Source organism: Hypanus sabinus, chromosome 7, assembly GCF_030144855.1.
Source record: "Hypanus sabinus isolate sHypSab1 chromosome 7, sHypSab1.hap1, whole genome shotgun sequence".
Lineage (NCBI taxonomy): Eukaryota > Metazoa > Chordata > Chondrichthyes > Myliobatiformes > Dasyatidae > Hypanus > Hypanus sabinus.
The window spans coordinates 72,102,570-72,129,767 of record NC_082712.1 but is presented as its reverse complement, the minus strand read 5'-3'; the positions used below and the strand labels follow the sequence as shown (position 1 = coordinate 72,129,767).

General features: G+C 41.2%; 1 protein-coding gene across 1 annotated transcript in view; it reads right to left on the bottom strand.

The window, feature by feature from the left end:
• The window catches only part of chrna8 (cholinergic receptor, nicotinic, alpha 8), a 362,783-nt gene extending 336,606 nt beyond the window's left edge, over positions 1–26,177 (bottom strand). The window contains exon 1 of the mRNA XM_059973862.1: positions 25,755–26,177. Within this exon, the coding sequence (XP_059829845.1) occupies positions 25,755–25,815 (61 nt within the window). The 5' untranslated portion in view covers positions 25,816–26,177. The remainder of the gene's footprint in view (positions 1–25,754) is intronic.
• Between the last annotated feature and the right edge of the window lie 1,021 nt (positions 26,178–27,198).

The window sequence follows — 27,198 nt, the reverse complement described above, 5'->3', positions numbered from 1 at the left end:
CGCTGAATGGAGATAAGGAAGGAGGTAAATGACAGGTGTAGTATTTAAGTAATGTGCAGAGATATTGTGCCAGAGGGGAGATTATTAAGAAGGGACGAATGAACAAGGGAATCACTAAAGGACTGATTTTAGTGAAAAGCAGGTAGTTGGGGGGGGGGGGTGAAATAAATATATGTTTGGTGGTAGGACCTTGTTGAAGCTGGCAGAAACTTGCAGAGAGTGATGTGTTGGATGCAGAGGCTCATGGAGTGGTAGGTAATGACGAGGAAAAATGGTGTGAGCATGGATATCTGGGAAACGGAGAAAATGAGGGCTGCATCAATGGTGGAAAACTGGGTTCTTTGTAGGAGGAGGACTGGAAAGGAAAGTTCCTGGGAACAAGTAGAGGCAAAGTTGATTAAATTGACAGGCTCTGCATGGGTGAATGAAGCGGCACCAATGCAGTCATCAATGTAGCATACATAGGAAGAGTTGAGTACATTACCAGGGAAGGCTTGGGCTTGGAACATGGATTCTTCTACATAGCCAAAGAAAAGGCAAGCGTAGCTGGGCCCCATGTGCCCCATGTTAAGGGTTTTGTCAAACATGTCTTGAGAATGATGCTGTGAAACATGATGTATCGTCTTTGTCTGAAATATGACCGGATGATAATTACAGTGGATCCCTAGCTGACACAAGTATATTGGTTTATCCGCTGCTTCAGACACCAAGTAAATTTTAGACATTGGAAAGTAAAACTGTGTATCATTCGGAAATGTAAGTGATAACAACACTGCTGACATTTCACCTATAACAATGCTTCAGCCTCCAAGATCGGCCATCTGACACTAACGGTGACAAGATGCAAAACATCACCAATTCTGAAGTGCTCTTATTTAGGGAGATGATGGAGATTCAATTAAGACAGATTAAGCTCAAAGGTTTTTGGTTAATGAAATTGAAATATCATTTTAACTTGATTATGTGATTTAGAATGCCTTGAAGATGATATATTCACCAACAACCTTGCTGAAGATATAAAGCACTGATCATTAACTCAGAGGATTTGAGTTGTACAAACTTCTTGAACCAAATTGTGCCAATAAAATCCAGACCAAAATTAATTAAAATAATACAGAATTCTAATTAAATTTTCCTATAATGAATGAAATACTGCCTATATTAGAACTAGCAGCTCTTTTCTTAAAAGTAAATTTATTTTTCATTTTCTTATTAGAAGTGATAAACAGCTGATGAAATCGATATTTCTTTCTCCCATTATAAATCAGGTCTCTACAATGAAAGGGAATAAAATCCCTGCAAAATTGGCAAAGTATTTGCAGTTGATACTAGAGGGCAATCTTCAATAAAAGTCCATTAAATTAGAGACATTGTTCTAAAACACATTTTAATTCTTTAACTAAAGGACAACTAGTTTATTGACAATGTAGAATGGTGGGTGAAAAAAAAGGACAAGGATAAATCAGGGAAGTTTATCTATGAATCTGTGTTGAACCATATTGAAATAATGAAACAGTGAATCTATGCGAGGTGATGAAATATTCTCTCTCTAAACCAAATGGACAGAACAATGTACTATCAAACATAAAAGTGTAAAACATTGAGGCCAGCTGGAACACAGCCACAGTTAAACACATAACAGCTTGAGCTGTCACAGAAGCCAACAATGCTTAGAGAAAGCCCGAGTGCTCCTTAAGCAGCTGCCTTGAAACAAAGCCAAGGGAGATCTGCATAAGTGCAGCACAAATTCCATTTTATCCTGCTACCAACTGATCAGAGAGGTAAGGATATTGCGAACAATGCACTTCTATACTGCTGAAAGGTTTGTCAATGTTTTTTGTTGGAAGTTGAAGAATTGTCTGAACTAATGATAGTTTCTGTAAAGGGTTCAAAATCATCTTAAATTTCTCAACAGAATTGTGCTTCTGATGGGGGTGACATTGCAGCACATCAAGAAAAATGGAACAACATCATTTAAGGGGACAATTAGCACTGAATTTCCAGTTCTGCAGGCTTCAGATGACAGCAACAAACATGTTAGTTGAGGCCAGAAATATAGCTAGTTGGTACTGCCCGTTCCTAAAATTCTTTCTGAAAATGCTATGAGATGTTGAAAGAAATTTCCCAAATTTGGGCAGATGTCTTCAATCGATTGACTATGACACAAAAATACAATTCAATGACTTCACATCATCTTTTAGATCAATATTCAGATTTATTCCTATAATTTAGCTTTAACACCTGAGAAAGAATCTCAAAATTGTTAGCAACACACATAAAATGCTGGAGGAACTCAGCAAGCCAAGCAACATTTGTGGAAAAGTGTAAACAGTCAACATTTCAGTCCAAGACACTTCACCAGGACTGGAAACAAAAGGTGAGAAGTCAGAGTAAGAAGGTGAGAGGAGGGGAAGAAGTACACAGTGGTAGTTGATAGGTGAAACGAGGAGAGAGGGGAGAGGTGAAGTAAGGAGCTGGGAAGTTGATTAGTGAAAGCGATAAGGGCTGGACAATGGGTAATATGAGAGAGTAGGAGACCAAGGAACAGAAGGGGAGGAGCACCTGAGGGAGGTGATGGGCAGTTAAGAAGATAATATTAGAAAGGGAAATGGGAGTGGGGAATGGTGAAGGAGTGGGGCAGGGCAATTATCAGAAGTTTGAGAAATCAAAGTTCATCACACAAAATGCTGGAGTAACTCAGCATGCCAGAACTCAGCTTTCTCACATCTTTCAATTGCAGGCTATTTGACTGGACAGATGAATTTTTAAATAAACATCTATATTTGAAACTACTACCTCCTCTGCCAGTGTCACTGAACACACTGCAGTGTGACAATCAACTTAATCACTTCCCTCCCTCTCTGCCCAAGGTAAGTGATCTCTTGCCACTTCAAACACTGATCAAAAATTCCCTACAACCATCAACATCAACTTCCATCACTCCAGGTGATCCAATCCATGGTCTCATAACTGGCCTAAGTGAGTACAAACAGAACACAAGTAAGTATGTTTTGCTTTGACCAGAAACAAAAGAAATGGAAAATCGGTCAATGACGTTTGTTCACTGATGTCTACAATCCCATTGCATTTTCTGGTAGGCGACCATCTCACACTTGGGAAAAACTGTCACAAATCTTTACACATTTTTTTTATATTAGTCTTGAAGGGTGTGGAGCCTGAGTGCCAAATTCTTCATTTATAGAATGCATATATCTGATAATAAGAATACCAACTTCAAATTGCTTCCATATAGCTTGGTAGCAGGAGGCAAAAGCCTTTTCACAGGATATTGAAATATGGATAATAATACATCTACAAATGCTCATTCACTTTGTTTCTGTTTTTAATTTTTATTTTCTTTCAGTTTTTGTTGTCAACTAATAAACATTGTTATACAGTATTTCCCACACAATTGGCATGGGCACCAGTGGGCATCCAGTTACTGAACGTACCTGTAAGCAGGTGCAAGACCTTCAGTGGGGTGGGGGGGACGGGTACATCAGGTAACACCACAGATTGTTAGTACAATGGCAATGAGGTGCTCACATTTGCAAACAAACTATAGGCCAACATAATGCTGATGGAGGGTTCCAGTAACAAAATATAGGTGCCTGCAAATATCACTTGACAGCACCGCGATATCCAACTGACAGGATGAGGGGGTGACTACAAGTTCAGTCAAATCTCCAGAATATTTAACAGAAGGATACATCGTGCCAATTTTACATGAGAAAGAAGGAAAGGCACTTTATTCTGCTCATTCACCCCCTTCGTCACCACAATTCAGGGCCATAAACAATCCTTCCAGATGAGGAAATGCTTCACCTTCGAATCTGTTGGAATCATCTGTTGTATCCCTCGCTCCCGATGTGTTCTTCTTTAATGGTGAGCATCTTTGTCGAGCACCTCCACGCCATCCACCAAAAGCAAAATTTCCTGGTAGCTAACCATTTTAATTCATATCCCCATTCATATCCAAACATGTTGGTCTCCTCTTCTGCCATGATGAAGCCACTTTCAGGGTAGAGGAGCAACCTCTCATATTCCGTCTAGGTAGCCTCCAACCTGATGTCAAGAGCATCAATTTCTCCTTCTGGTAATTCTTCCACTCCCTCACCTGCCTATCACCAACCCCTAGTGCTTTACCTTCTTCCCTCTGTCCTATGGTCCTCTCCACTTTACTTTCAGATTCCTTCTTTCCTAGCACTTTACCTTTTGCATCCACCTGGCTTCACCTATCATCTTTTAGTTAGTACCCCCCCCCACCTATTTATTCTGGCATTTTCCCCCTTCCTTACCAGTCTTGGCATTTAACATCAACTATTTACTCTTTTCCATAGATGCTGCCTGACCTCCTGAGTTCCTCTAGCATTTTGTGTGTGTTGCTCTGGATTTCCAGCATCTGCAGAATCTCTTGTGTTTAAGACACTCTATTCCCTAATATAATTTACTAAAACACAAATGACTCTTCCCAACTTTGCTCCATAAATTTCAAAATGCTCTGGCCATTTGATATTAATACTTACGTATTTATAGTAAGACTTAAAATAGAGTTCAGGGCTGGATAAATAAATACTGGCATGCAATCTAGGGTGTTCCTTTGTAATTCACAGAGTTGGTTGAATGCATAACTGTCAAAGTCATTGAAAGAACACTGCTTTGCTGCGGAATTACAATGATTCAGCAATCAGCTCTTGTGCACTGAATATATGACAAGATGGTCAAACAAGGCATTTATTCAACATAATCTAATCTCATTTTGCAGGCAATTTACTACTCTCCAAGGTTATCTCCATTAGCTGAGCTCACTTTATTGGAAAATGAATAATTATGCAAAAGAAACACGATGCATTCTTCATATTGTTAATACGATTTTGGTATATTACTGCAAAAGTGCAGTAGTGGTAGAGTAACATTTTCAATGTGTTCAATGGCCATTTTTAGCTTTTTGTCTCTTTGCTATACTTTCAGATGCTTAATATTACAAATGGAATTGTTAGTTGTGCACTTCTCATTTGGGAAAGTGGAAACATGATCTTTAGGTTTACAACAAAAGCAAAATTAAGGAAACACTCAACAGGTCAGGCAACATCTGTGAAGGAAATAGAGTGAAGACGTTTTATCAGAACTTGAGAAACTGGAAGGATGTTTTACATTGAGGGGGAATCAATGAAGAGGGGAGTACAAAGGAAAGTCTGTGACAGGTATAGATCAGGACTGACTGAATGATATAAGTCCTGTTGTGCTGGCTAAGAGGGTAGTTAAGGCTTACTAACGGCAAATTAACTGTCAGGAGAAGGGGTAAAGAGGAGTTGATTTTATTTGAAGACAATAGCAATGAAGGATAATAAAATTAAACCTATTTTAATTTTACAGGGAATAAGCCTGAAGTCACCACTTGGTGATTCGGGAACAGCTTCTTCCCATCTGCCATCAGATTCTGAAATGAACATTGAACCCATGAACACTACCTCACTTTTTTATTATTTCTGTTTTCACACAATTTTTAATTTAACTACTTAATAAAAAATGCTGTGCCTATAGAAATTTTCATGTTTTATTGTTTTACAACATTGAATCACAGTGGATTTAATTTGGCTTTTTTTTACACTGATCAATAGAAAAAGACTCATTCATGTCAAAGTGTTGTTTTCTGCTGGAGTTGGCAAACAAGTTACCCTCTACTAGAATATTCAGTAGCTATAGAAGAAACATGTTATAGATATGTAGTGCATATACATATAGAAAAAAATATAGATACATATAGATAAACTCTGGTCAACACCAACAGGTTGGTCTTGGTAGGAATGATGCATGGATTTACTCGAATAATATTTGGAATCTAAGGGCCAAATTACAAAGGCACCAAGCAGAAACTAGGGTTATATTCTCCAAAATTTAGCAGATTAATGGACAATTTCATTGAAGTTTTGAAGGCATTACATGAAACCAATGGGGACAGGAGGTTTACTTCCATGGGTTGCAGAACTGAGGCTGAAGGGACAAGAGTCTAACAATTAGACTCAGCATTTCAGGAGTTAGGTGAAGAAACATGGAAGTACTTAAGGATATTTGATACACTCGCAAATGATCACTGATATTGGGCAAATTGTTTTTAAATCTTTTTAAATTATTTTAAATCTGAAAATGGTAATGTTTTTGTTAAATAAATGTGTTTTGGATTTAGTGAAGAACCTATCTTAGTTCACATATCATAATTTTAATAAAAGGCAGAGCAGACCAAGGATTCCTTCATGCCTTTTGCAAGTTAAGCACTTCTGAAATGTAATCATGTTGCAATCTGAAAATAAAACATTTCCATAAACACTACAAGCAAATGATCAGATATTTAAAACAGCAAACAAAGCACTGTCTGCTCTGCCATTCCATCATGGCTGATTTATTGCCCCTCTCAACTTTTATTGCCTGCCTTCTCCCCATAACCCTTGATGACCTGACAAATCAAGAAGCTATCAAACTCTGCTTTAAATATACTCAATGACTTGACCTCCACAGTGGTCCGTGGCAATGAATTCCACAGATATGGTTCCACCACCACCATCTGGTGGATAAATTTCTCTATATCTCTACTACTCTGAGGCTGCGTCCTCTGGTCGTAGACTCACCCACTATAGAAAGCATCCTCTCCACATCCGTTCTATCTCGGCCTATCAATTAAATCCACTACCCCCCACCACCCCGTGCTTCTAACCCCCAGTGTATACAGGACTAGAGCCATCAAACACGGCTCATACATTAACCCTTTCATTCCTGAATCATCGTCCTGAACCTCCTCTGGACCCTCTCCAGTACCAGAGCATCTTTTCTTAGATAAGGCCTCCAAATTGCTCACAATACTCCAAGTGTGGTCTGATCATCAATGCCTTACAAAGCCTAAGCATCACATCCTTGCTTTTATATTCTGGTCCTTTTGAAATGAATGCTAGCATTGCATTTTCCTTCCTCACCACTGACTGAACCTGTAAGGTAACCTTTAGGGAATCCTGCACAAAGTCTCCTAAGTCTCTTCGCACCTCTGATTTTTGGATTTTCTCCCAATTTAGAAAATAATCTACTATTTTATTCCTTCCACCAAAGTGCATGACCATACACTTCCCTCCACTATATTCCATCTGCTACTTTGTTGCCCATTCTCCTAATCTAAATCTCAAGACACTGACTCCAGCCTTTCTCAGCATTACCTGCCCCTCCACCTATCTTTGTATCATCTGCAAACTTGTCCGTAAAGCCATTAATTCTGTCATCCAAATCATTGACATATATTGTGAAAAGAAGTGGTCCCAATATCTACCTCTATGGACAGGCGGCCAACCAGAATAGGCCCCCTTTATTCTCACTCTTTGCCTCCTGCCAGTCAGCCAATCTTCTATCCATGATTATAACTTTACTGCAATACCATGGGTACCATGGGTTAAGCAGCTTAAGCAGCCTCATGTAAAGCAAATTGCTAATGCTTTATAAAACTTCAGCATTACTTCCTTGCTTTTATATTCTATTCCTCTTAAAATTAATGCTTATATTGGATTTACTTTGTTTACTTCTGACTCCGCCTGCAAATTAACCTTTGCACCTCCAATTTCTGAATTTGCTCCCTGTTTAGAAAATAGTCTACGTCTTTATTCCTTCTCCCAAAGTGCATGACCAAACACTTCCCTACAATGTATTCCATCTGCTAGTTCCATTCTTCTTATTTGTCTAGGTCCTCAATGGGTTCCCTTTTTCATCAACACTACCTGCACCTCCACCTATCTTTGTACTGTCCACCAGTGGCCACACAGCTATCAATGCTGTCATCCAAATCATTGACATATAATGTGAAAAGAAGCAGTCACAACACTGACCCCTTTGGAACATCTCTGGTCACCGGCAGCCAATCTAAAAAGGGCCCCTTTATTCTGCCTCTTTGTCTCCTGCCAGCCAACCAATTTTCTATCCAGGCTCATATCTTCCCTGTAATACCGTGGGTTGTTATCTTGCTAAGCAGCCTCATAAGTGACACCGTGTCAAAAGCCTTCTGAAAATCCAAATGCACAACAAAACAATTCTCCTTTGTCTATCCTGCCTGTTATTCCTTTAAAGATTTCCAACCGATTGCCAGGCAATATCTCCCCTTATTTCACCCTATTTTATTATGTGCCTCAAAGTACCCAGAAACATCCTTAATAATGGACACCAACATCATACCGAGCATTGAAGTCAAGCTAACTGGCCTATCATTTCTTGTCTTTTACTTCTCTCCCTTCAAAAGAGTGGAATGACATTTGCAATTTTCCAGTCCTCCGGAACCATCTAGCAATTCTTGAAAGATCACTACTAATGACTCCACAATCTCTTTAGCTACTTCTTTCAGAACCCCACGGTGTACACCATCTGGTCCAGGTGACTTATTACCTCAGAGCTTTCAGCTTCCCAAACATCATCTCCTTAGTAACAGCCACTACATCTGCCCTGTGACACTCTTGAATTTCTGGTATACTGCTAGTGTCTTCTACAGTGAAGACTGATACAAAATACTCATTGTCCACCATTTATTTAACTTTATTACTACCACCCTAGCATTAATTTCCAGCAGTTTTATATCCATTTTCACCTCTTTTACTCTTTATATATCTGAAAAACCAAATGTTTTTTCAGTTATATTAAGAATAGCAAGAAGGACAGCATGCGCATGGAACTGTAACCACGTGTACATTCCACTTCAAGCTGTAAGACATCCGGATTTGGAAACAGAGTGTGGTTTTTCCACAGTCACTGGGTGTAGATGGTTCACCTCCCTACACAGCTGTGCTATAAGGTCATGTTACCAGAAGGTCTGAAGCAGTTCAAGAACATGGTTCACCATCAGCATTTCAAGGGCTTTTATGGATCAGCAATTATCTCTGACTTGGTCAGCAACATCCAGACGAATGAAAAAAGCCAGAATTTTAATATAGTGTTTGGGGTTTGGAGCAAGCCGAATCTTGTGAAGTTGGTGAGCAAGAAGACCTAGAAATATTTGACTTTGAAGATAACAGTGGGTGCTTCGGCTGCCAAAGGACTGGGATTAGGCACAATACCATGTGACTATTATGTAGGCAGAAATAGCAACCTTTGTGATGAAGGTGATCAAAAATTCAATAAATGGAACTGAATTTCATATGGAGGTATAATACTGCCACTACCTAATATCATGTCCAACTCAGTCAACTGGAAATGGATTCCTGGGCAAACTTGTGAAACTTGCCATGATGGGGAATGCAGAAAAAGAGCAATATTTGTGTCTAACCTAACAGCAAGTATAAAACAGTCATTGCTAACATGTAAGCATAGGCTCCATTTATGTCACCTTGGCAATCTCTAAACTAATAAATATGTTTAATAAAAGCCTGTTTCTAATTTAAATGTTCAGTAAGAAATTACTTTGCCTTATGCTTCAGGTTCATTGCATTCTCCTTTTACATTAAGATAACTTCAAACCTCCAAATAATGGTTAAACTGCTTAATTCATTATTCAGGAGTGCCTTTGGGTGAACTACAGATGACAAATGCCCTCCAGATCTGTTTTCAATTTGTTTATCTAAGTTGTGAATTGCTTATTTATTCAAATATATCACCATTTAAATCCATTAAGTGAATATTTCTACAGATTTTAAATATTTGACTAGATTGAGAGCTATCTTGAGCTTTAACTGACTTTTTAATGGCTAATTTTCCTTGAACAAACACAATAGCTTACTTACAACTATTGAATTAAGTCATGTCTAAAATACTTTGCTGTGTATCAGTAAGACTTAACGTAGATTGGGAGACCGCTTTTCTGAGTATCGGTGAGACTCGACATAGGTTGGGAGGCCGCTTCACCGAGCACCTATGCTCCATTCACCAGAAAAAGTGGGATCTCCTAGTGGTCACCTATCTTAATTCTACTTCCCATTCCAATTCTGATATGTCTGTCTATGGACTCCTCCACTATCATGATGAGGCCACACTCAGGTTGGAGGAGCAACATCTTATATTTCATCTGGTTAGCCTCCAAACTGATGGTATGAACATTTGATTTCTTGAACTTTGGGTAATGGCCCCCCTAAATCATTTCCCATCCCCTTTCCACTTTCTTACCTTATCTCCTTGCCTGCCTATCACCTCCCTCTGGTGCTCCTTCCCCCTTTTCTTTCTTCAATGGTCTTCTGTCCTCTCCTATCAGACTCCCCCCTTCTCCAGCCCTGTATCTCTTTCACCAATCAACTTCCCAGCACTTTACTTCACCCCTCCCCCTCCTGGTTTCACCTATCACCTTGTGTTCCTCCCTCCCCTCCCCCTGACCTTTGAACTTTACCCCTCATCATTTTTTTTCTCCAGTCCTGCTAAAGGGTTTCAGCCTGAAACGTCAATTGTACTCATTTCTGTAGATGCTGCCTGGCCTGCTGAGTTCTACCAGCATTTTGTGTGTGTTGCTTGGATTTCCAGCATCTGCAGATTTTCTCTTGTTTCTAAACTGCTTAGAAGCAGCTGCCAGTTAAAAAGCATACAGCAGACAAGTTTATCTTTTGCCCAATTATTTATTCCTACTGATTCCAGTCAGTTTTGTGGGTCCTGAGTTGGCTGATGAAGTCAATATGAGACCCATCGATACTCTCACAGAAGCAACAGGAAGTGCTGATCAAGCATGCTGGTAATAGTTTGTGAGATAATACTCATCCTGCTATTTGTGAAAGATATTTGTAGTGTGGTCCTCAGGAATAGTCTTATGGGTCAATCACATCTTTCTGCATTTTAAGCAGTTATATGCCATCCTCCATATTTAACAAGATATGGACCACTTTTTCAAGAAGACTTTCAGAAAATATTTGAATAATTTTATTTGTTCACCTTGGAATGCCTCGACAGAACATGAAACTCAGAGTAGAGTGTCATCTTTGGGAGTTTAGTGGAAGATGTGCCCTGTCTAACAGAGCAGTTGTGGGTCACAGGAGCAACACTGGTGGAGACGTTAACTGGGATAGGATGCTGATTTTTGTTCATTTCTCCTGCCAGTGGATTTGGAAAGTTTTGTGAGGTAGTATTGGTTGTTTCTCTGCAAAATGTCTTTGAGATTACGCTGGTATGATTGATAGTTCAAGTATCAGAAGTGTACAGAAAAAAATGTGACACTGGCTCAGGATTAGAAGCTCTGCTAGGCCTGAGCTGCAACCTTCATTTCAGTTCAGACACTCTAGGTCAGTCTTATTGCACTGAAATGAAGCAAATTTCTTCAATAATATTTGTCTTGTACAAGATATAGCTTCTAGTTTATGATAAATGGCCCAGGTTTTCTGCAGTTACTTTAATAGATTTTTTTATATTGGGGTATTGGGGTCAGCTTGGTTAAGGACCTTTGTTTCACTAATATTGAATGAAAGGTCCATCCTGTCGCATGTTATTCATTTGCAGTTAATTAGTTCCTGAATCTCCTGGCCATTCAAACCAAGTTAGTACTGATGTTTTCTAGTACAAATGCCAAAGGCTATGTCCACACTAGACCGGATAAATCCGTAACCGAAGCATTTTCTCTTCATTTTGACCCACCATCCACACTGAAACAGCATTTCCTTCCCCTGAAAATGGAGTTATTCTAAAACGCTCTCCAGAGTGTTTAAATCTGAAAATGCTGATTGGCCAGTGAAGTGTGTACAGGGTAGATGAAGCTTTTTAAAAATGCTGTCATGACGTGCTGGAACAGGTGGTAGCAGTAGCACAGCATTTCATAGTTTTCTTGAATGCAACCTCCAACACCACAACAACAATGGCGGACAGCTTCAGGAGAATGTCCCTGAGCAGAATTTTACTGCAGCTTTGCAGTACGACAAAGAATTTCAACTCCCCCACACAACCTAACAATTTCAGAACAGACAGCAACGAGACTAAAGCCAGAAGAGTTAGAAATGTACTCACCAAATACTTTGACCCATAACTTACTAAATAAATAAGTATACTCACTTTGCCCTGTTTTCTGTCCTTGCTTGTATGAAGGTGGTTTACCTATTTATGCAAATATTTCTCTGACAACAGAAGAGTACAGCCTAATGTAACATTGTATGGAAATACAAGATATTACTGATGCAGACATGTTTTATACACTTAAAAAGGTGCTTTATTAATGTATTGCTTATGCAAACATTCCATAGCTGCAATTGTCACCACTTCCAAAATGTCATTTTTAGGTAGTAGCTTATGTTTGGCACAGATGTGAAAATGTTAAGGCCAAAATAGGAAAATTGTAAGTTTCTCTTTTACTCAGGTAAAAATAAAATCACTTTTGCCCAGTAGCTCATTTTATTGCACATGTTAATTACAGCAAAATAATACAGAAAGGCATGGCAAAAGTAAAGACAAACAAATGAAGTAACAGCGAATTTCACTTTTGCCCAGTAACAAGCCTTATTGCATTTAGTTGTAGCTGTAGTCCTTTTCATCGGTGAAGAGACTATGGCTGTAGGAAATGTTTCCAATACTGTCGGTGAACACCCTGTCCATTGCCTCCATATGCTCCAGTTTTTTTTTGTTTTAAGTTCTCCTGCACGAGAGCCAACAGCTGTCTATCGTTTGGCAATTTCCTTTTAAGCTTTTCTAGTCTGTAACTGGACAAAAACGCACCCAATCTTTCACAGCGAAATTCGACACCAAACATGTTGCTTGTTTTCTGTAGATGTGTCCTGTGCACGCCCAGTAGGAGGAGATTCACCCAAATACCCATTTTAATGTGGACAGAGGTATTTTCAAAAATGCCTGGTGTGGACCCCTATCATTTTTATGCGAAACTGGCGTTTTCAAAATGATCCGGTCTAGTGTGGACGTAGCCAAAGACACCAGCACCTCCATCATCAATCTGTAGCATGCTGTTGATAGCTGCATGCTCGTATGTGCCTTTGAGTCAGTATCTGGATGTTAATGCATGGCAGCAAAAAGTATTCAGATTAGATACTTTGTGAGGCAAAAGTAAGAGTGAGATATATTTCTACATGTAACACCATTTGAGAAGGAATCTCAATGATGGAAACAAGGGTGTTTACAAGAAAAAAAAATGCCGTGGATAATGGTTGGGGCTTCTTCTTGCATACCTCTTGGAGATCTTGTGTACTGTACCTCTAGATGGACAGAATCAACGCTGATTTCGGGAAGTAGCTCTACAACCACTGGGAGGAGATGATTGAGGAAGACCCTGGTAATAACTTTCTCATTTGTTGGACAGCAGGGAGATCTCCCTGTAGCTACCACAGTCGGGCGGGCCATCTCTTCTTGAACATGGTGGTGATCTGATTGCCTTTGGGGTCCCATTCTCTTCTCAAATGTGGGACGTGGATTTGTGAACTTGAGAGTGATCCACAAGCCCTAATTATGGTGGACTTCAAGATAGCCCAGGCACTGTAAACACACAGCAGCTCTTGTTGATTGAAGCTGAGAGGTTATCTTGAGCCACAGTCTGAAAAGAGATTCCTTTGCAAAATCAGTGGGGCATTAACTTTGATTTTCCTCTAGCAATGGCCCTGGTTTATGCTAATGTGTGAGAGTCTGGTGAATAGATGCAGTACAATAGAGTGGATGAGGCAGTGTTCAATCGAACAATCTTTAGTACTTGTTATAGCACAGGTGATGCAGACAACCTTGTTGCTCATGTTCAGATGATGATGTAATGTAAAATGCTGGTGCATATACCAGAGGTGTGTAATGAGGTCAAATGTTTTCCACTCCATTGCACCAGGTTATTGGTTATGTTAAGACAGTGTTCCAAGCACTTTGACATGAGAAGTGAACTATGGAATTAACTTTTCATTCTGATTCCTTTCCTGGGAGTTGCACCTTTTCTCACCCTAGTATCAATGTTGTCAAGACGGAACAGATGTCTCTTCTTCTGATGCAAACCAAGATTTGTGCAGGACTAGCATAAAACCCATGACTGGTCACATCCATAGCTTCCTAGCCTGAAAACATGCACCAAGTTATTGTTACCATGCTGTCTTTGTGTTAAAGTGATAGTCATGGGAGTGAGGGGGCCGTGACTATCTCATTCTTCACAGTCGAGCCTACCGCATGCCATCAATATTCCTCATCTAGTCAGCCCCACTATAAGAAAGTGGAGTTACTGCCTTTTTTTTCTCTTAACAGGTAATCTCCTTCCCATTGTGTGTCCACAGGATGCCCATGTCAATTTTAGCGTGTTTGGATCCCTAAGGGCAGGGTGATGTTCAGGTGTGACTCTGTTGAGATGATTCCTGAGACTCCTGCATTCCAGGTTCCAAGCTTCATATTGGTGGATCAAAATTTTCCTTCCTTCCATGCATCCTTGTTACTGCAGAGCTTGAAAGAATGAAATTATGAATCAGAGGCAAAGGCATTGTGCTGAGTGGATATCAACATTCATATATATAAAGACAATGGTGCAGGTGTCGAACAAGCCAGTTCAGGCCCTGAAGTTCTTGTAAGTTGATTCCTTCCCACACATGCCATGCCAACTATGCTTCCCATCACCCCTTCCACCCTTGATATTTTCCCTGCCTCAATCTCCTCTCTTTAGAGGTTGTTCAACATCCAAAACTCCCTTTACCTTCTCTTAGACTCTTTCCTACCCCTACAGCCTTCGCTCCCTTTCTTATAGTGGGAAGTGCTGAGACCATGGAGGGGTTTGAAAACAAGAAAGAGGATTTTGAAACTGTGCTGAGCAGAGACTCTGCATTCATCAGCAAGCTCAGGGCTGCTCGGAGAATAAACAGTGTGCATGTTAGGACACAGGCAATAGGATTTTGCTACTAAGGAGCAGAATATGAGAGTTAAAATCTGAAGTAGCTAAGCCTGAAGGTAACAAAGCCACAGGAGAGGAGCATCAGTGGTAGCTCTTGCTGTTTCTGGTACAGCATTATACTTAGCGCACTGCTGCATTCATTCTTCACAAATAACAGAAGTTAAGCACTCAACTTGTCAACTGTGCAATATCATCTTTCAGCTGGAAGGGCAATATTAATTTCAAATGGCCTTCAAGTGAATGCACCAATAGTTAACACATTCAGAATAGTTCATCATTGATACTAATCTCCAGATTATAAAGACAGAGCTATCAAATGAATAGACAAGCTTTTTTTTTTGCATTCATACTGTATCATTAAGATGTTCACGATTTAAGGATCAAAATATTCTCAAATGTTTTAAGGTATTTTCATCCACAGAAGATTCAAGTAGAATATTATCAAATTATAGAACACTGACAACTTCTAACTGATGGCTCTGGACCATCTGGACAATAGAAACTCAAACATCAGTCAAACAACATGTTCATCATCCGGAGCTCAGTGTTCAACACAATCATTCCATCCAAACATAATATCTAGCTTCAAGATCAGGCCATCTATACCTTCCTCTGCAATTGGATACTTGAACTCCTCATCACAGACCTCAATTAGTGAGGATTGGTAAGGGCATTTCCTTCTCATTGATAATCTGCTGAGCTGCATCTCAAGGCTGTGTGATTAACCCCTGCTGTACTCTCTATACATAAAACGTATGGCTAAGCACAGCTCCAAAGCCCTCTTCAAATTTGCTGATGATACTGTTATTGGACAAATCACAGGTGTTGATCAGAGAGAGATGCCTTGCTTGATTGAGTGATACTGCAATAACAATCTCTCACTCAATGTCAGCAAAAGTAACGAGCCGATTATTGACTTCAGAAGTGGAAAAGAGGGTGAACATTCACCAGTCTACACTGGGAGAATTGGCAGTAGAGCAAGTCAGGGAATTCCTGTTTTTTAATGTGTTGGATAACCTGTCCTGTGCTCACACAGAGATACAATCATAAGGAAAGTGCACCAGCATCTTTACTTTCTTAGGAGGTTCAGCTTGTCAACAAACATCCTAATAAATTTCTACTGTACTGTTGGAGGTATCCTGACTGATTGCATCATGATCTAGTCTGGCAATTTGGATGCGTGGAAACGTGAGAAGCTGCAGAGAGTAGTGGACTATACTCAATATGTCATGGGCACAGCACTTCCCATCATCGATAGTATCTGGAGAGGCAACATCCATCATCATGGATCCTGATAATCTGAGCCTTACCATCGGGCAGGAAGTACAGAAGCCTGAAGTCTCTCACCACTGGATTCATGGACAGCTACTGCTCTTCAACCATTCAGTTTTGCATCAACTAGAAAACCCTCATCACCATGGTTCAGCAGTTTTTTTTGTCCTAATTGTGTTTTTGATGTAAAAAGTTCCTTAAAATATATTCTGACATATCAAGTGTATACAGTACAAGAGAAGGGAGCAGAAGAAGTTCACCCAGAACTACGTGGAACAAATACTGCCCAGAAATTGGGCAAATTTGCACTCATTCCGAAGATGCAAAATGCACATATTAATCACTTGTCCATGTTCTGAATTGTTTGTGGCCAATTCCGGTTAAAGTCAGGAAATTGAAACCTGCACTGTCTCCATAAGGAATTATGATTAAGTGTGGGAGAGGGGCAACAGCTACATTCCTGGACATAGCTGTTCTTGGGAACAAACAGCCGAAGTACAAAAGACAACAAACTGTGCAAATACAAAAGGGGAAAAAAGAGATATTAATAATAATAAATAAAAATCAATAAATATAGAGAACATGAGCTGAAGAGTCCTTGAAAGTGAGTTCATAGGTTGTGGGAGCAGTTCATTGATGGTTCAAGAGAAGTTATCTCCACTGGTTCAAGAGCCTGATGGTTGAGGTATAATAACTGTTCCTGAACCTGGTGATGTGACACCTGAGGTTCCTGTACCTTCTTTCTGATGGCAGAAGCAAGAAGAAAGCATGGCTTGGGTAATGGGGTCCTTGATGATGGTGCTGCTTTCCTGCAACAGTGCTCAGTGTAGATGTGTTCAGTGGTGTCTAGGCCTTTAACCATGATGGGTTGGGCCATATCCACTACCTTCTGTAGGCTTTTCCATTCAAGGGATTGGTCCTTCCATACCAGGCCATGATGCAATCAGTCAATATACTCTCTACCACACATCTATAGAAGCTTGTTAAAGTTTTAGGTGCCATACCAAACCTTCGCAAATTTAGAAGGAACTAGAGGCATTGCCTTGCTTTCTTCATAATTGCACTTACACGCTGGACCCAGAACAGGTCCTCTGAAATGATAACACTGATGAACCTTCAGTTTCCTCTGCCTGAGGCCAATAATCAGCTCCTTGGTCTTGCTAACATTGAGCGAGATGTTTTTGTTTTTGTGGCATCACACAGTCAGATTTTCAATCTCCCTGCTCTCAGGATGAGGCTTTTCATTCCAGGATGAAGGAGATGTCCTTTTTTAAACAAAGGGGCTTCCCTTAACTTCCACCATCAACTCTGCTCCCAAACACATCTCTCCCATTTCCTGCACATCTGCCCTCACCCCATCCGCCCACCACCCCACTTGGGATAGGGTCCCCCCTGTCTTCACCTACCACCACACCAGCCTCCGGATCCAACGTATATTTCTCCGTAACGTCCGCCACCTCCAACGGGATCCCACTACCAAGCACATCTTTCCCTCCCCCCCTTTCTGCTTTCTGCAGGGATCGCTCCCTACATGACTCTCTTGTCTGTTCATCCCTCCCATCCCTTCCCACCAATCTCCCTCCTGGCACTTATCCTTGCAAGCGGAACAAGTGCTACACCTGCCCTTACACTTCCTCCCTCACCACCATTCAGGGCCCCAGACAGTGAGTCGGCTAGTGTGGTATACTGCGTCTGGTGCTCCCGGTGTGGCCTTTTATATATTGGTGAGACCCGACGCAGACTGGGAGACCATTTTGCTGAACACCTATGCTCTGTCCGCCAGAGAAAGCAGGATCTCCCAGTGGCCACACATTTTAATTCCACATCCCATTCCCATTCTGATATGTCTATCCATGGCCTCCTCTACTGTCAAGATGAATCCACACTCAGGTTGGAGGAACAACAACTTATATACCAACTGGGTAGCCTCCAACCTGATGGCATGAACATTGACTTCTCTAACTTCCATTAATGCACCTCCTCCCCTTCTTACCCCATTCCTGATATATTTAGTTTTTTTTTGGTTTTTTTCCCTCCTTTTTTTTCTTTCTCTCTCTGCCCATCACTCTGCCTGTTCTCCATCTCCCTCTGGTGCTCCCCTCCCCCTTTCTTTCTCCCTAGGCTTCCCATCCCATGATCCTTTCCCTTCTCTAGCTCTGTATCCCTTTTTGCCAATCATCTTTCTGGCTTTCAGCTCCACCTCACCCCCTCTGGTCTTCTCCTATCATTTTGCATTTTCCTCTCCCCCTCCGACTTTCAAATCTCTTACGATCTTTCCTTTCAGTTAGTCCTGATGAAGGGTCGTGGCCCGAAATGTTGACAGCACTTCTCCCTATAGATGCTGCCTGGCCTGCTGTATTCCACCAGCATTTTGTGTGCATTGCTTGAATTTCCAGCATCTGCAGATTCCCTTGTGTTCACCCTCCTATATGCTGCTTTGGCACCACCTTTCATTTGGCCAACAACAGTGATGTCAATAAACTTGAATATGCCGTTGGAGCAGTGCTTAGCCTCACAGTGATAAATATAAAACGAGTAGAGGAGGGGGCTAAGCACACTGCCTGGTGCTGCACCTGTGCTGATGGAGATTGTGGTGATGTTGTTACCAATCCAAACTGATTGGAGTAGGCAAAGGAGCAAATTAAGGATCCATTTGCACAAAGAGGCCAGATTTGAAGCTTATTATTTAGTTGTGAAGGGGTTCTGGTATAGTCAACAAAGGATATTCTGATGCATGCATCTTTACTGTTCAGATGTTCCAGGACTGAGCGAAGAGCCAATGAAATGGCATCTGCTGTGGACTTGTTGCTCTGGTAGGCAAATTGGAGTGGATCTAATTCACTTCTCCAGCAGGACTTGATATGTTTCATCGCCAACCTCTCAAAGCACTATCACACTGATAGTTTTTTAACATTTGATTAATATTTTAAGTTCATAACTGAAAGGTGATATTTTTAAATTGAGAGGAATAGAAATGGTCAGATTTAATGGTCACTTCATGAAAAATATTAACACTGCACTGTGTAACGCTGTAACATTCTTCTATCCAGACTAAGTCCATTAGCAACTTCAGCTTGCAGCTCTTGCTAATGTTACTTAAAAGAAAGTTGTACTTCAGGAGCTTTCAAGCAGACTGAAGGTTATCATCAATAAAATTTTGCTTGAACTACCATATGCCATCACTAAAGTAGTGGGAGCATCCCACACACATTTAAGCCACCATTAAAGTAACGGCTGGAATTTTACTTAAAATCGGTGAGCAATGTACAAGACTTGTTCCAGAGAGGCAGTGCTCATTTTTGATCTCATTTATATTTAATGTTTGATGTCTTTCAGTTTCTCTTCTGAAACATCAAATTGCAGCCACATTTGTCGATAACAGTTATATTTTGAACAGAAAATGGAGTGAGCTCCATTATGTATGCCAAAAGCATTTAATACATAAATAACAAATAAGATGCACACTTTAGAAGTATCGCTAAAATAAAATTATGAGCTATTAGCACCTTAAAACCTGCTATAAGAACATGCCTAACATCTAGTTACAAATAACCAGAGGGCACTAATCCATGCAGCAGGATTAATAGAATGGATAGCAATTAGTAAGTCGATGATGAGCACTCAATTCCATACATCAATCCGTCATCAATTGAGCAAAAGACAATGGAATATTTTACAATGTGCTGTAGTTATTTGTAACTCTATCAGCACTGAGAGGTGCCTATACATTTAACTCTATTCTTAGAAAACCTCAAATGGGGTACTTGCAAATGGCCTGAAACATCTTATTTCTTTTCTTCTCTCTGCCACAGCTCTCCTCACTTCCGATCAGGGGAATTAAACCTCCCGTCGCTATTGCTCTGCCAATTACTATTGCTTTTGGCAACTAATGTGATGGCAGACATACACAAAATGCTGGAGGAACTCAGTAGGTCAGGAAAGGAATAAACAGTCACTGTTTCAGGGCGAGACCCTTCATCACAGCATATGTTGACAATTCCACACAGGAGGAAACCTGCATTCCAGCAGCAGACCCCATCCTTTGCTCAAGTATGAACTGCTTAGGATTCAGGGCTGGTCAGCTACCAGGGCATAATTCAATTCTCCCATATAACAAAGTCAAGGGCTAGCCATCTCAGTGAGACCTCCAATTAACTGTTGTCACCAATTATCTGGATCTGGCAACTCACACTCATTCCTCAATTACACTTTATATTATCATGTACGAAGAGAACAGCCCAGCCCCTCTCACCCAACTGTCCCGAAGCTTGAACAAAGAAAGATAATTTTATACAGAAGACTGTTTAGAAGGATTTAGATATTGACCCAATGGAAACTTAGGGCACTTCTGAATCCCATCATTTGGATATTTAAGTACTTATCATAATACATACATGTAGTCTCAGGTCTCCATGATTTATCATGTTTCAGATTACATTTCACCAATACTTTTAAATACCATGACTTTTAAAATAGCTCAAACCAGTTTATAGTCAATGTGCTTCGTAATGAAATCATTAAATGCTTCCAATACTGAGTAGACTGTATGTGAAGAGAAAAACAGGGTTAACATTTCAAGTTGATTACCTTTCATCAGAACTAGAAAACATAGGAAACAGAATGGGAAATGGTGGAGAGAACAAAAACAGCATCTGTGATAGAATGCAGACTGAATCATACCAGTGGAGGAAGTTCTGGCTGAGAGAGTAAGGTGAAGGCTTGTTAAATGCAGCTGATCTATCTGGAAAAAGTCTCAAAAGAAGAATATTGAGCATGAAGTAGAAAGAAAAGCTTTCTAATTTGACTATAAGACAGAGAATTAGGCCATTCAGCCTTTTGAGTCTGTCCTGCCATTCCATTGTGGCTGATTTAATATCGCTCTCAACCCCCATTCTCTTGGCTTCTTCTCCATGTAACCTTTGAAGCCCTTACTAGGCAAGAATCTATCAACATCTGCTTTAAATATACCCAATGACTTGCCTTCCTTAGCTATCTGTGGCAATGAATTCCACAGCTTCACTGCAGTCTGGTTAGATAAATTCCTCCTCATCTCTGTTGTAAGGGGACAGCCTTCTATTCTGAGGCTGTGCCTTCTGGTTCTAGGCTCCCATACTACAGAAAACATCCTCTCCACATCCACTCTGTCTAGGCCTTTCAATATCCAGTAGGTTTCAATAAGATCCCCCCTCATTAATCAGAACTACAGTGAGTACAGGCCAAGAGCCATCAAACATCATACGTCAACCCTTTCAATTCCAGAATAATTCTCTAGATCCTTTTCAAAGTCAGCACATCCCTTCTTAGATAAGGGGCCCAAAGCTGCTCACAATACTCCAAATGCAATCTGAGCAATGCCTTATAAAGTCTCAGCATTACACACTTGTTTATTTTTATATTCTAGTCCTCTCTAAATGAATGCTAACATTGCATTTGCCTTCCTTGCAATTGACTCAGTCTGCATGTTAACCTTCAGGGAATCCTGCACAAGGACTCCCAAGTCCCCTTGCACCTCTGATTTCTGAATTTTCTCCCTGTTTAAAAAATAGTTTACACCTTTATTCTTTCTACCAAAGTGCATGACCACACACTTTCCCACACTATAATCCATCTGCCACTTCTTTCCCCATTCCGCTAATCTGCTCAAGTCCTTGCAGACTCCCTGCTTCCTCAAAACTGCCCCTCCACCCATCATTGTATCATCAGCCAATGCCATCATTTCCATCATCAAAATTATTGACATGTAATCTGGAAAGAAGTGGTCCCAACACCAACCCTTGCAGAACGCTGCTGATCACTAGCAGCCAACCAGTAAGGCCCCTTTATTCCCACTCTTTGCTTCCTGCTAGTCAGCGAACCATTTGTCCATATTAGATGTAGAAGTACGGCAGCACTTTCTTACGCAGCAGGATCCATACTGCAATGAAATAATTGGTGATAATTTATTTTTCATTATTGTTGGTGGAGAGTTAAATTCCAGCCAGGATAGTCAGGGAAGTACCCGTGTTATAGTCTTGTGATTTTTTTTTACACCCTCTGGAAAAGCCATATGCAAATGAGCTTTAACATCTCATTTAAACGATGGTTCCTCCAGCCATATAATGCCCCTGGTCACCTAGATTTAATTCTCAAATGTACATCAATACTGCTCACACTCCCAATTTTCATTGATATTTATTCTTTCATCCCTATGCAGAACACTAGCTGATCTCTTTAACAGAATCTCAGTATCTTAACATAGTGACAAGCCTCCACAGCTACTGGAATCTGGAGCAACAATCGAGCAGTAGGAGGAACTCAATGGGCCAAGTAGCATCTGCAGAAGGAAATGAACAGTTCACGTTTCAGGTTAAGACCCTTCTTCAGGTCTGAGAATGGAAAGGGTAGATAGATGGACCCAGGTGAAGGTGAGGGTGGAGGGCTGTTAATTGGCAGAAGCAGTCAGGTTGAGGAGGGAAGGGGGAGATACTAACAGAAGCTGAGAAGTAATAAGTGGAGGCAACAAAGGCCTGCAGCCCACCACCAGTCACCATCGTACCCTCCAAACCCCATTTTGCTTTCTACTGTGATCACTCTCGTCATAATTATTCACTTATCCCTTACCTTCCCCAGGCATTTTCTCAGCCCACAGTAGAGGATGTCACAACTGTCCCTACACCTCCTCCCTCATCTCCACCTAGGGACCCAAGCAGTCCTTCTAGGAGAGGAAGAGTCATGCACCTTCTCCAGTCTTGTCTAGTGCATCTGGTGCTCTCAGTGTAGCCAAAGTGACTGTTTTGGCCAAGCACCTGTTCTCCCACTGTCATGGTCACCTGGTGCTCCCTGTTGCAAAGCATTTTAATTCCCCTCCCCCATTTCCAAACTGATCTGTTTGTCCTCAGTTTCATCATTGATATGGTGAAACCAAATTCAAACTAGAGAGATTTTTCCTCATATTCCACTAGTGTAGTGTACAACCTGAAAGCAGGAATATTGAATTCTCCAATTTCAGGAAACCTGGTCCCTCTCTGTCCCTCTCTGTCTCTGACTGATTTATTTACACACACACACACACACACACACACACACACACACACACACACTCACACACACATACACACACACACACCTCCTACTTCCTAGTTACTTTCCCCTCCCATATCTAATCCATTTTCCAAAAATCTCCCACTCAGTCCCTTTGCCCCACTGTTCCATCTGCCCATCCCACCTCCCTTATCTGATTCCTCTTCACCTTTCTTTTCAGATTCTATGATCTGCAGTCCAGTTTTGGTCTCCACCTATCAGCTCTCAGCTTCTCACATTATCTCCAACCCTCCTTCCCATACCTGACTTCATATGCCTATCAACTCCTTCTCACCTGGATCCACCTATTGCTTGCCAGTTTTTGCCCCACCCACCTCCCTCATATTTTATACTGGCTATGTCTTTACCTGCATCTCGACCCAAAACTTGAATTGCCTACTTCTCTCTGCAGAAGCTGCCTGACCCACTGAGTTCCTCCAGGAGCTCCTATTTTACTCTCAGAATCTACAATGATTTGCTTCCAGTCTGTTTTGTTTTGGTTCTGGAGTAAATGACTAGAGCATTAAGGGAATTATAGACTCTGCACCAGAGAGCTAGGACATGCCTGACAAATAGATGTATAGGCAGTTTATTTGGTAGTGAGCATCTCCCATCACTTACTTACACATGATTTCTGTGAGCATTTGAAGAATGGACATATGATTCTCAAAAGGACCTTGAATATTACTTTCTACTTTGAACGGTCTTGGGCATAAGAACCGCAGAGGCGTTTATACTTCCACCGAACACATCCTTGCATCTTTTCATCTGTGCATTTGCATGTGACATCCATGCAGAGTCACAGAGCTATGAAACATGGAAAATAGGTCCAGAAGCAGTCCAAAACTTCCAAGGTCCTATCAACTTGAGCCAAGAATGGTGCTGAGATTATCAGAGACATAAGTAATTCACTGGAAGAGGTGAGACTGAACAAATAAGGCCTCTATTCCATAGTTTAGTAGATTGAGAAGGTAATCTGATAGAAATTTATAACATTTTTACAGGCTGGCTAGAGGGGGGATAATTTTCTTGGTTTAGGCCAGTAGCAGTGGGTGAAGTGGCACAGTCAGTAAGAAATAGGCCATTTGGGACCCATGAAGAGAAAACTATTCATTCAGAAAGTGGTGAAACTTTGGAATTCTCTAAATACAAGACAGATTTCTAGAAATTAGGGGAAAGGAGGCATTGGATAGAACTGGAAAATGATCATAATCTGCATGAATGGTACTGCCGGTTTGAAGGGGCAGTTGGATTACTCCTGCTTATAATTCATTGGTCCTTAAGTACTGTACCTCTTGCTTCTAGATGGCACAGGTTTGAACAGTCCCCGCGCTATGCAATTCCCTGATCTGTTACTCCCTGTCCTTCTGTTAACGGCTTTCGGTTGCCAGTTGCTTCTTCGATGGGTGCGAATCCATCTGAAGCGTCCGCTCAGGCTGAGAATTCCTTCCCAGGTGTGATAGATTATATCTACGTTACCCGCTAACCTTCTGCCCAGCGGGCTACATCTTCCATGCGGATTTATTTCGCGGTGACGGAAACTTTTAGTCAACGCCGACAGTTTCAGCTTTAATGTTACTGAGTGACAGTTATTCTATCAGGATTTCTGTTAGTCCGTTACCTTAAAGGCTCGAACAGCAAAATTGATCGCCGATAAAAAAAAGCATACATCCTACATTCCTCTGCCCGCTGTCCACCAGCACTAGCATAGAGAATGCATCAGGGCTGAAGCCATTCCGCAATAATATACAAAGTGGTCTGTATCACTAAATCCAGTGTTCAAACATGCTATATGTATTTTATTACTTTTCAATCAACACATGACCGAGATTCATCGGAAAATCACAAAAGAAAATTGAATTCAGCTGAACCAGTCCGCTGTAACTAAACCTTTTCAATGTACTTTTTTTTCTGCGTGTTTGAAAGCTATTGCTAAACCGGGTGGACACCTTTTTCTACTTCTGGTTTATTTCCCCAATGGAAATAAAATACTCGAATAAATATGAATCAAAGATATTTCAGAAAACATTAAGACATTCTGTGAAAAATGAAATCCATGTACAAAGATGCTGTCGGTGTTGAGACGTCTGTGTTAAACTAGCTACAAACAGAAGGTTGTCTCCAGCGTAGAGTGTCCAGTATGTCTTTTTGGATCCCTGTGCCCTGTATGTGCATATTCTCAGCGTTGGAGGGAGCCAGGAGATTTGGCTAGTATCAGTTGCTTGCATCAGAAGAAGGGAGCTCCGTTACGGGAAACAGCGGTTCCACATTCCCTTACAGGTTGCATGTCGGGTGATAGTCTCCGAGCGTCACAACATCCAGCCGAAATCTGGCCAAGTGGGACAGGCAATCATTTAAGCAACCCGTCCCCCAAGTAAAGCGAACTGAAGGTAATGTATACTATGTGTTTCGCTTGGATATTTCCACCTATACTTTTCCGTCAGCCCCTGAATTAACTGCGAGTTCAATGTGTGTAAGTGAATGTGCGTGTGTGTATATACAAGTATATGACGAGAATCCCCGTAGAAATGCAACCGAGATTAAGGCAAAATTGTCCCACGATAGACAAGCAACGCATAAAATTAATCCGCAAATCTTTCTCCAGGCAAAATTCAGGCAGAAGAAAGGGGTCGGAATTAGTGCTTACCTTTCACGAAATACAGCACGACGGCTATCCAAACATAATCCAGACACTTTTGCGCTCGCATTTTTAACACTCTTCTGGATGCCAGCGTTCATGAGGGGTGTAAAACCGAGGTTGACCGTAAACCTGCCTTCCGCTCGTTTAACTAGATCTCAAGATGCAAACATGACTTTTGTGATTCGGCCGCAACTGAATGACTTCACCCAACGAGGACAGTGTGATTCACACCCCTCTCCCACCCAAACTGGCAACAACTCGGGCAGAGTCTCCGCTAGGAATCTCACAGCACAGGAGGGCGTTCGCTTCATCGTGTCTCTGTCGTTTCCACCAAAGAGCCATGAAGCCGGAATAATTCTGGCCAGCTTTCTTTACATTTTTCTTCCCCGATTGTAAATTGCTACTCTGTCTCATTCAGGCTGATGTTGTGCGACTCTTACCTAAAGTCCAAAATAAACGTCATTTGTGTACAATTGTATCCAGAAATGAATTGATGCCGTGTAAGCGGCTTGGATGGGATCTTTAACAGACCATTCAAAGGCACACTTCCGAACAGATTGATTATGTTGCTTCTACTGATGGTCCAAATCCTAGAATAACTTCAAATTCATCTAGCTTTCCAACTCAAACTAATACCTGTGCTCTGAAACTTTAACTTTCCAACTCAAACTAATACCTGTGCTCTGAAACTTTAGCTCTCAATTGTCGTTGCAGACCCGTGTTCAATGTGCTGGTTTTAAAAATATCACCCTTCACACCAGTAACTTGTTTGCCAGTAACCCGCCCAATGGTACATGTAAACTGTTCCTGTGGCCGCCGCTCCTGGCGCTCCTCCATCAGAAAGAAGGCATCTCTTCACCCTTTCCACTTTGTCTCCCAATGTCAGAAGCACCTTTTAGGAGTCCATTAATGCACACTCATTAGAATGAAGTTCACAAACTTTGTGCACTTTTGCAAAAAAAGTTGAATGTTGCAAATGTTGATCTGGTCCATCTTCCCTTCCTTCTCCATTCCATCCACCAAAAGCGGAACTTCCTGGTGGCCAAACTTAATTCCCATTCCCATTCCCGTTCCGACATGTTGGTCCATGGCTTCCTCTTGCATGAGGAGCAACACTTTGTACACTGTCTGGGTTGCCCCCAACCTGATGACATAAATATTGGTTACTCCTTCTAGTAAATTTTCCCCACCTTCCCCTCCCCTCTTCTTCTGTTCCCCCTTCTCACCTACCTATCATCTCCCCCTGATGCCCCTCCTTCCCTTTCTCTCATGATCCACTCTCCTCTGCTATGATTCCTTCTTCTTCAGCTCTTGAACTTTCCCACTCACCTGGCTTCACCTATCACCTTCCAGCTAGCCTCTCTCACCTCCGTTACCTTTTTATTCTGGGAATGTCCCCTTCCTTCTCAGTCTTAAGAAGGGTTCTGGCTCGAAACGTTGACTGTTTATT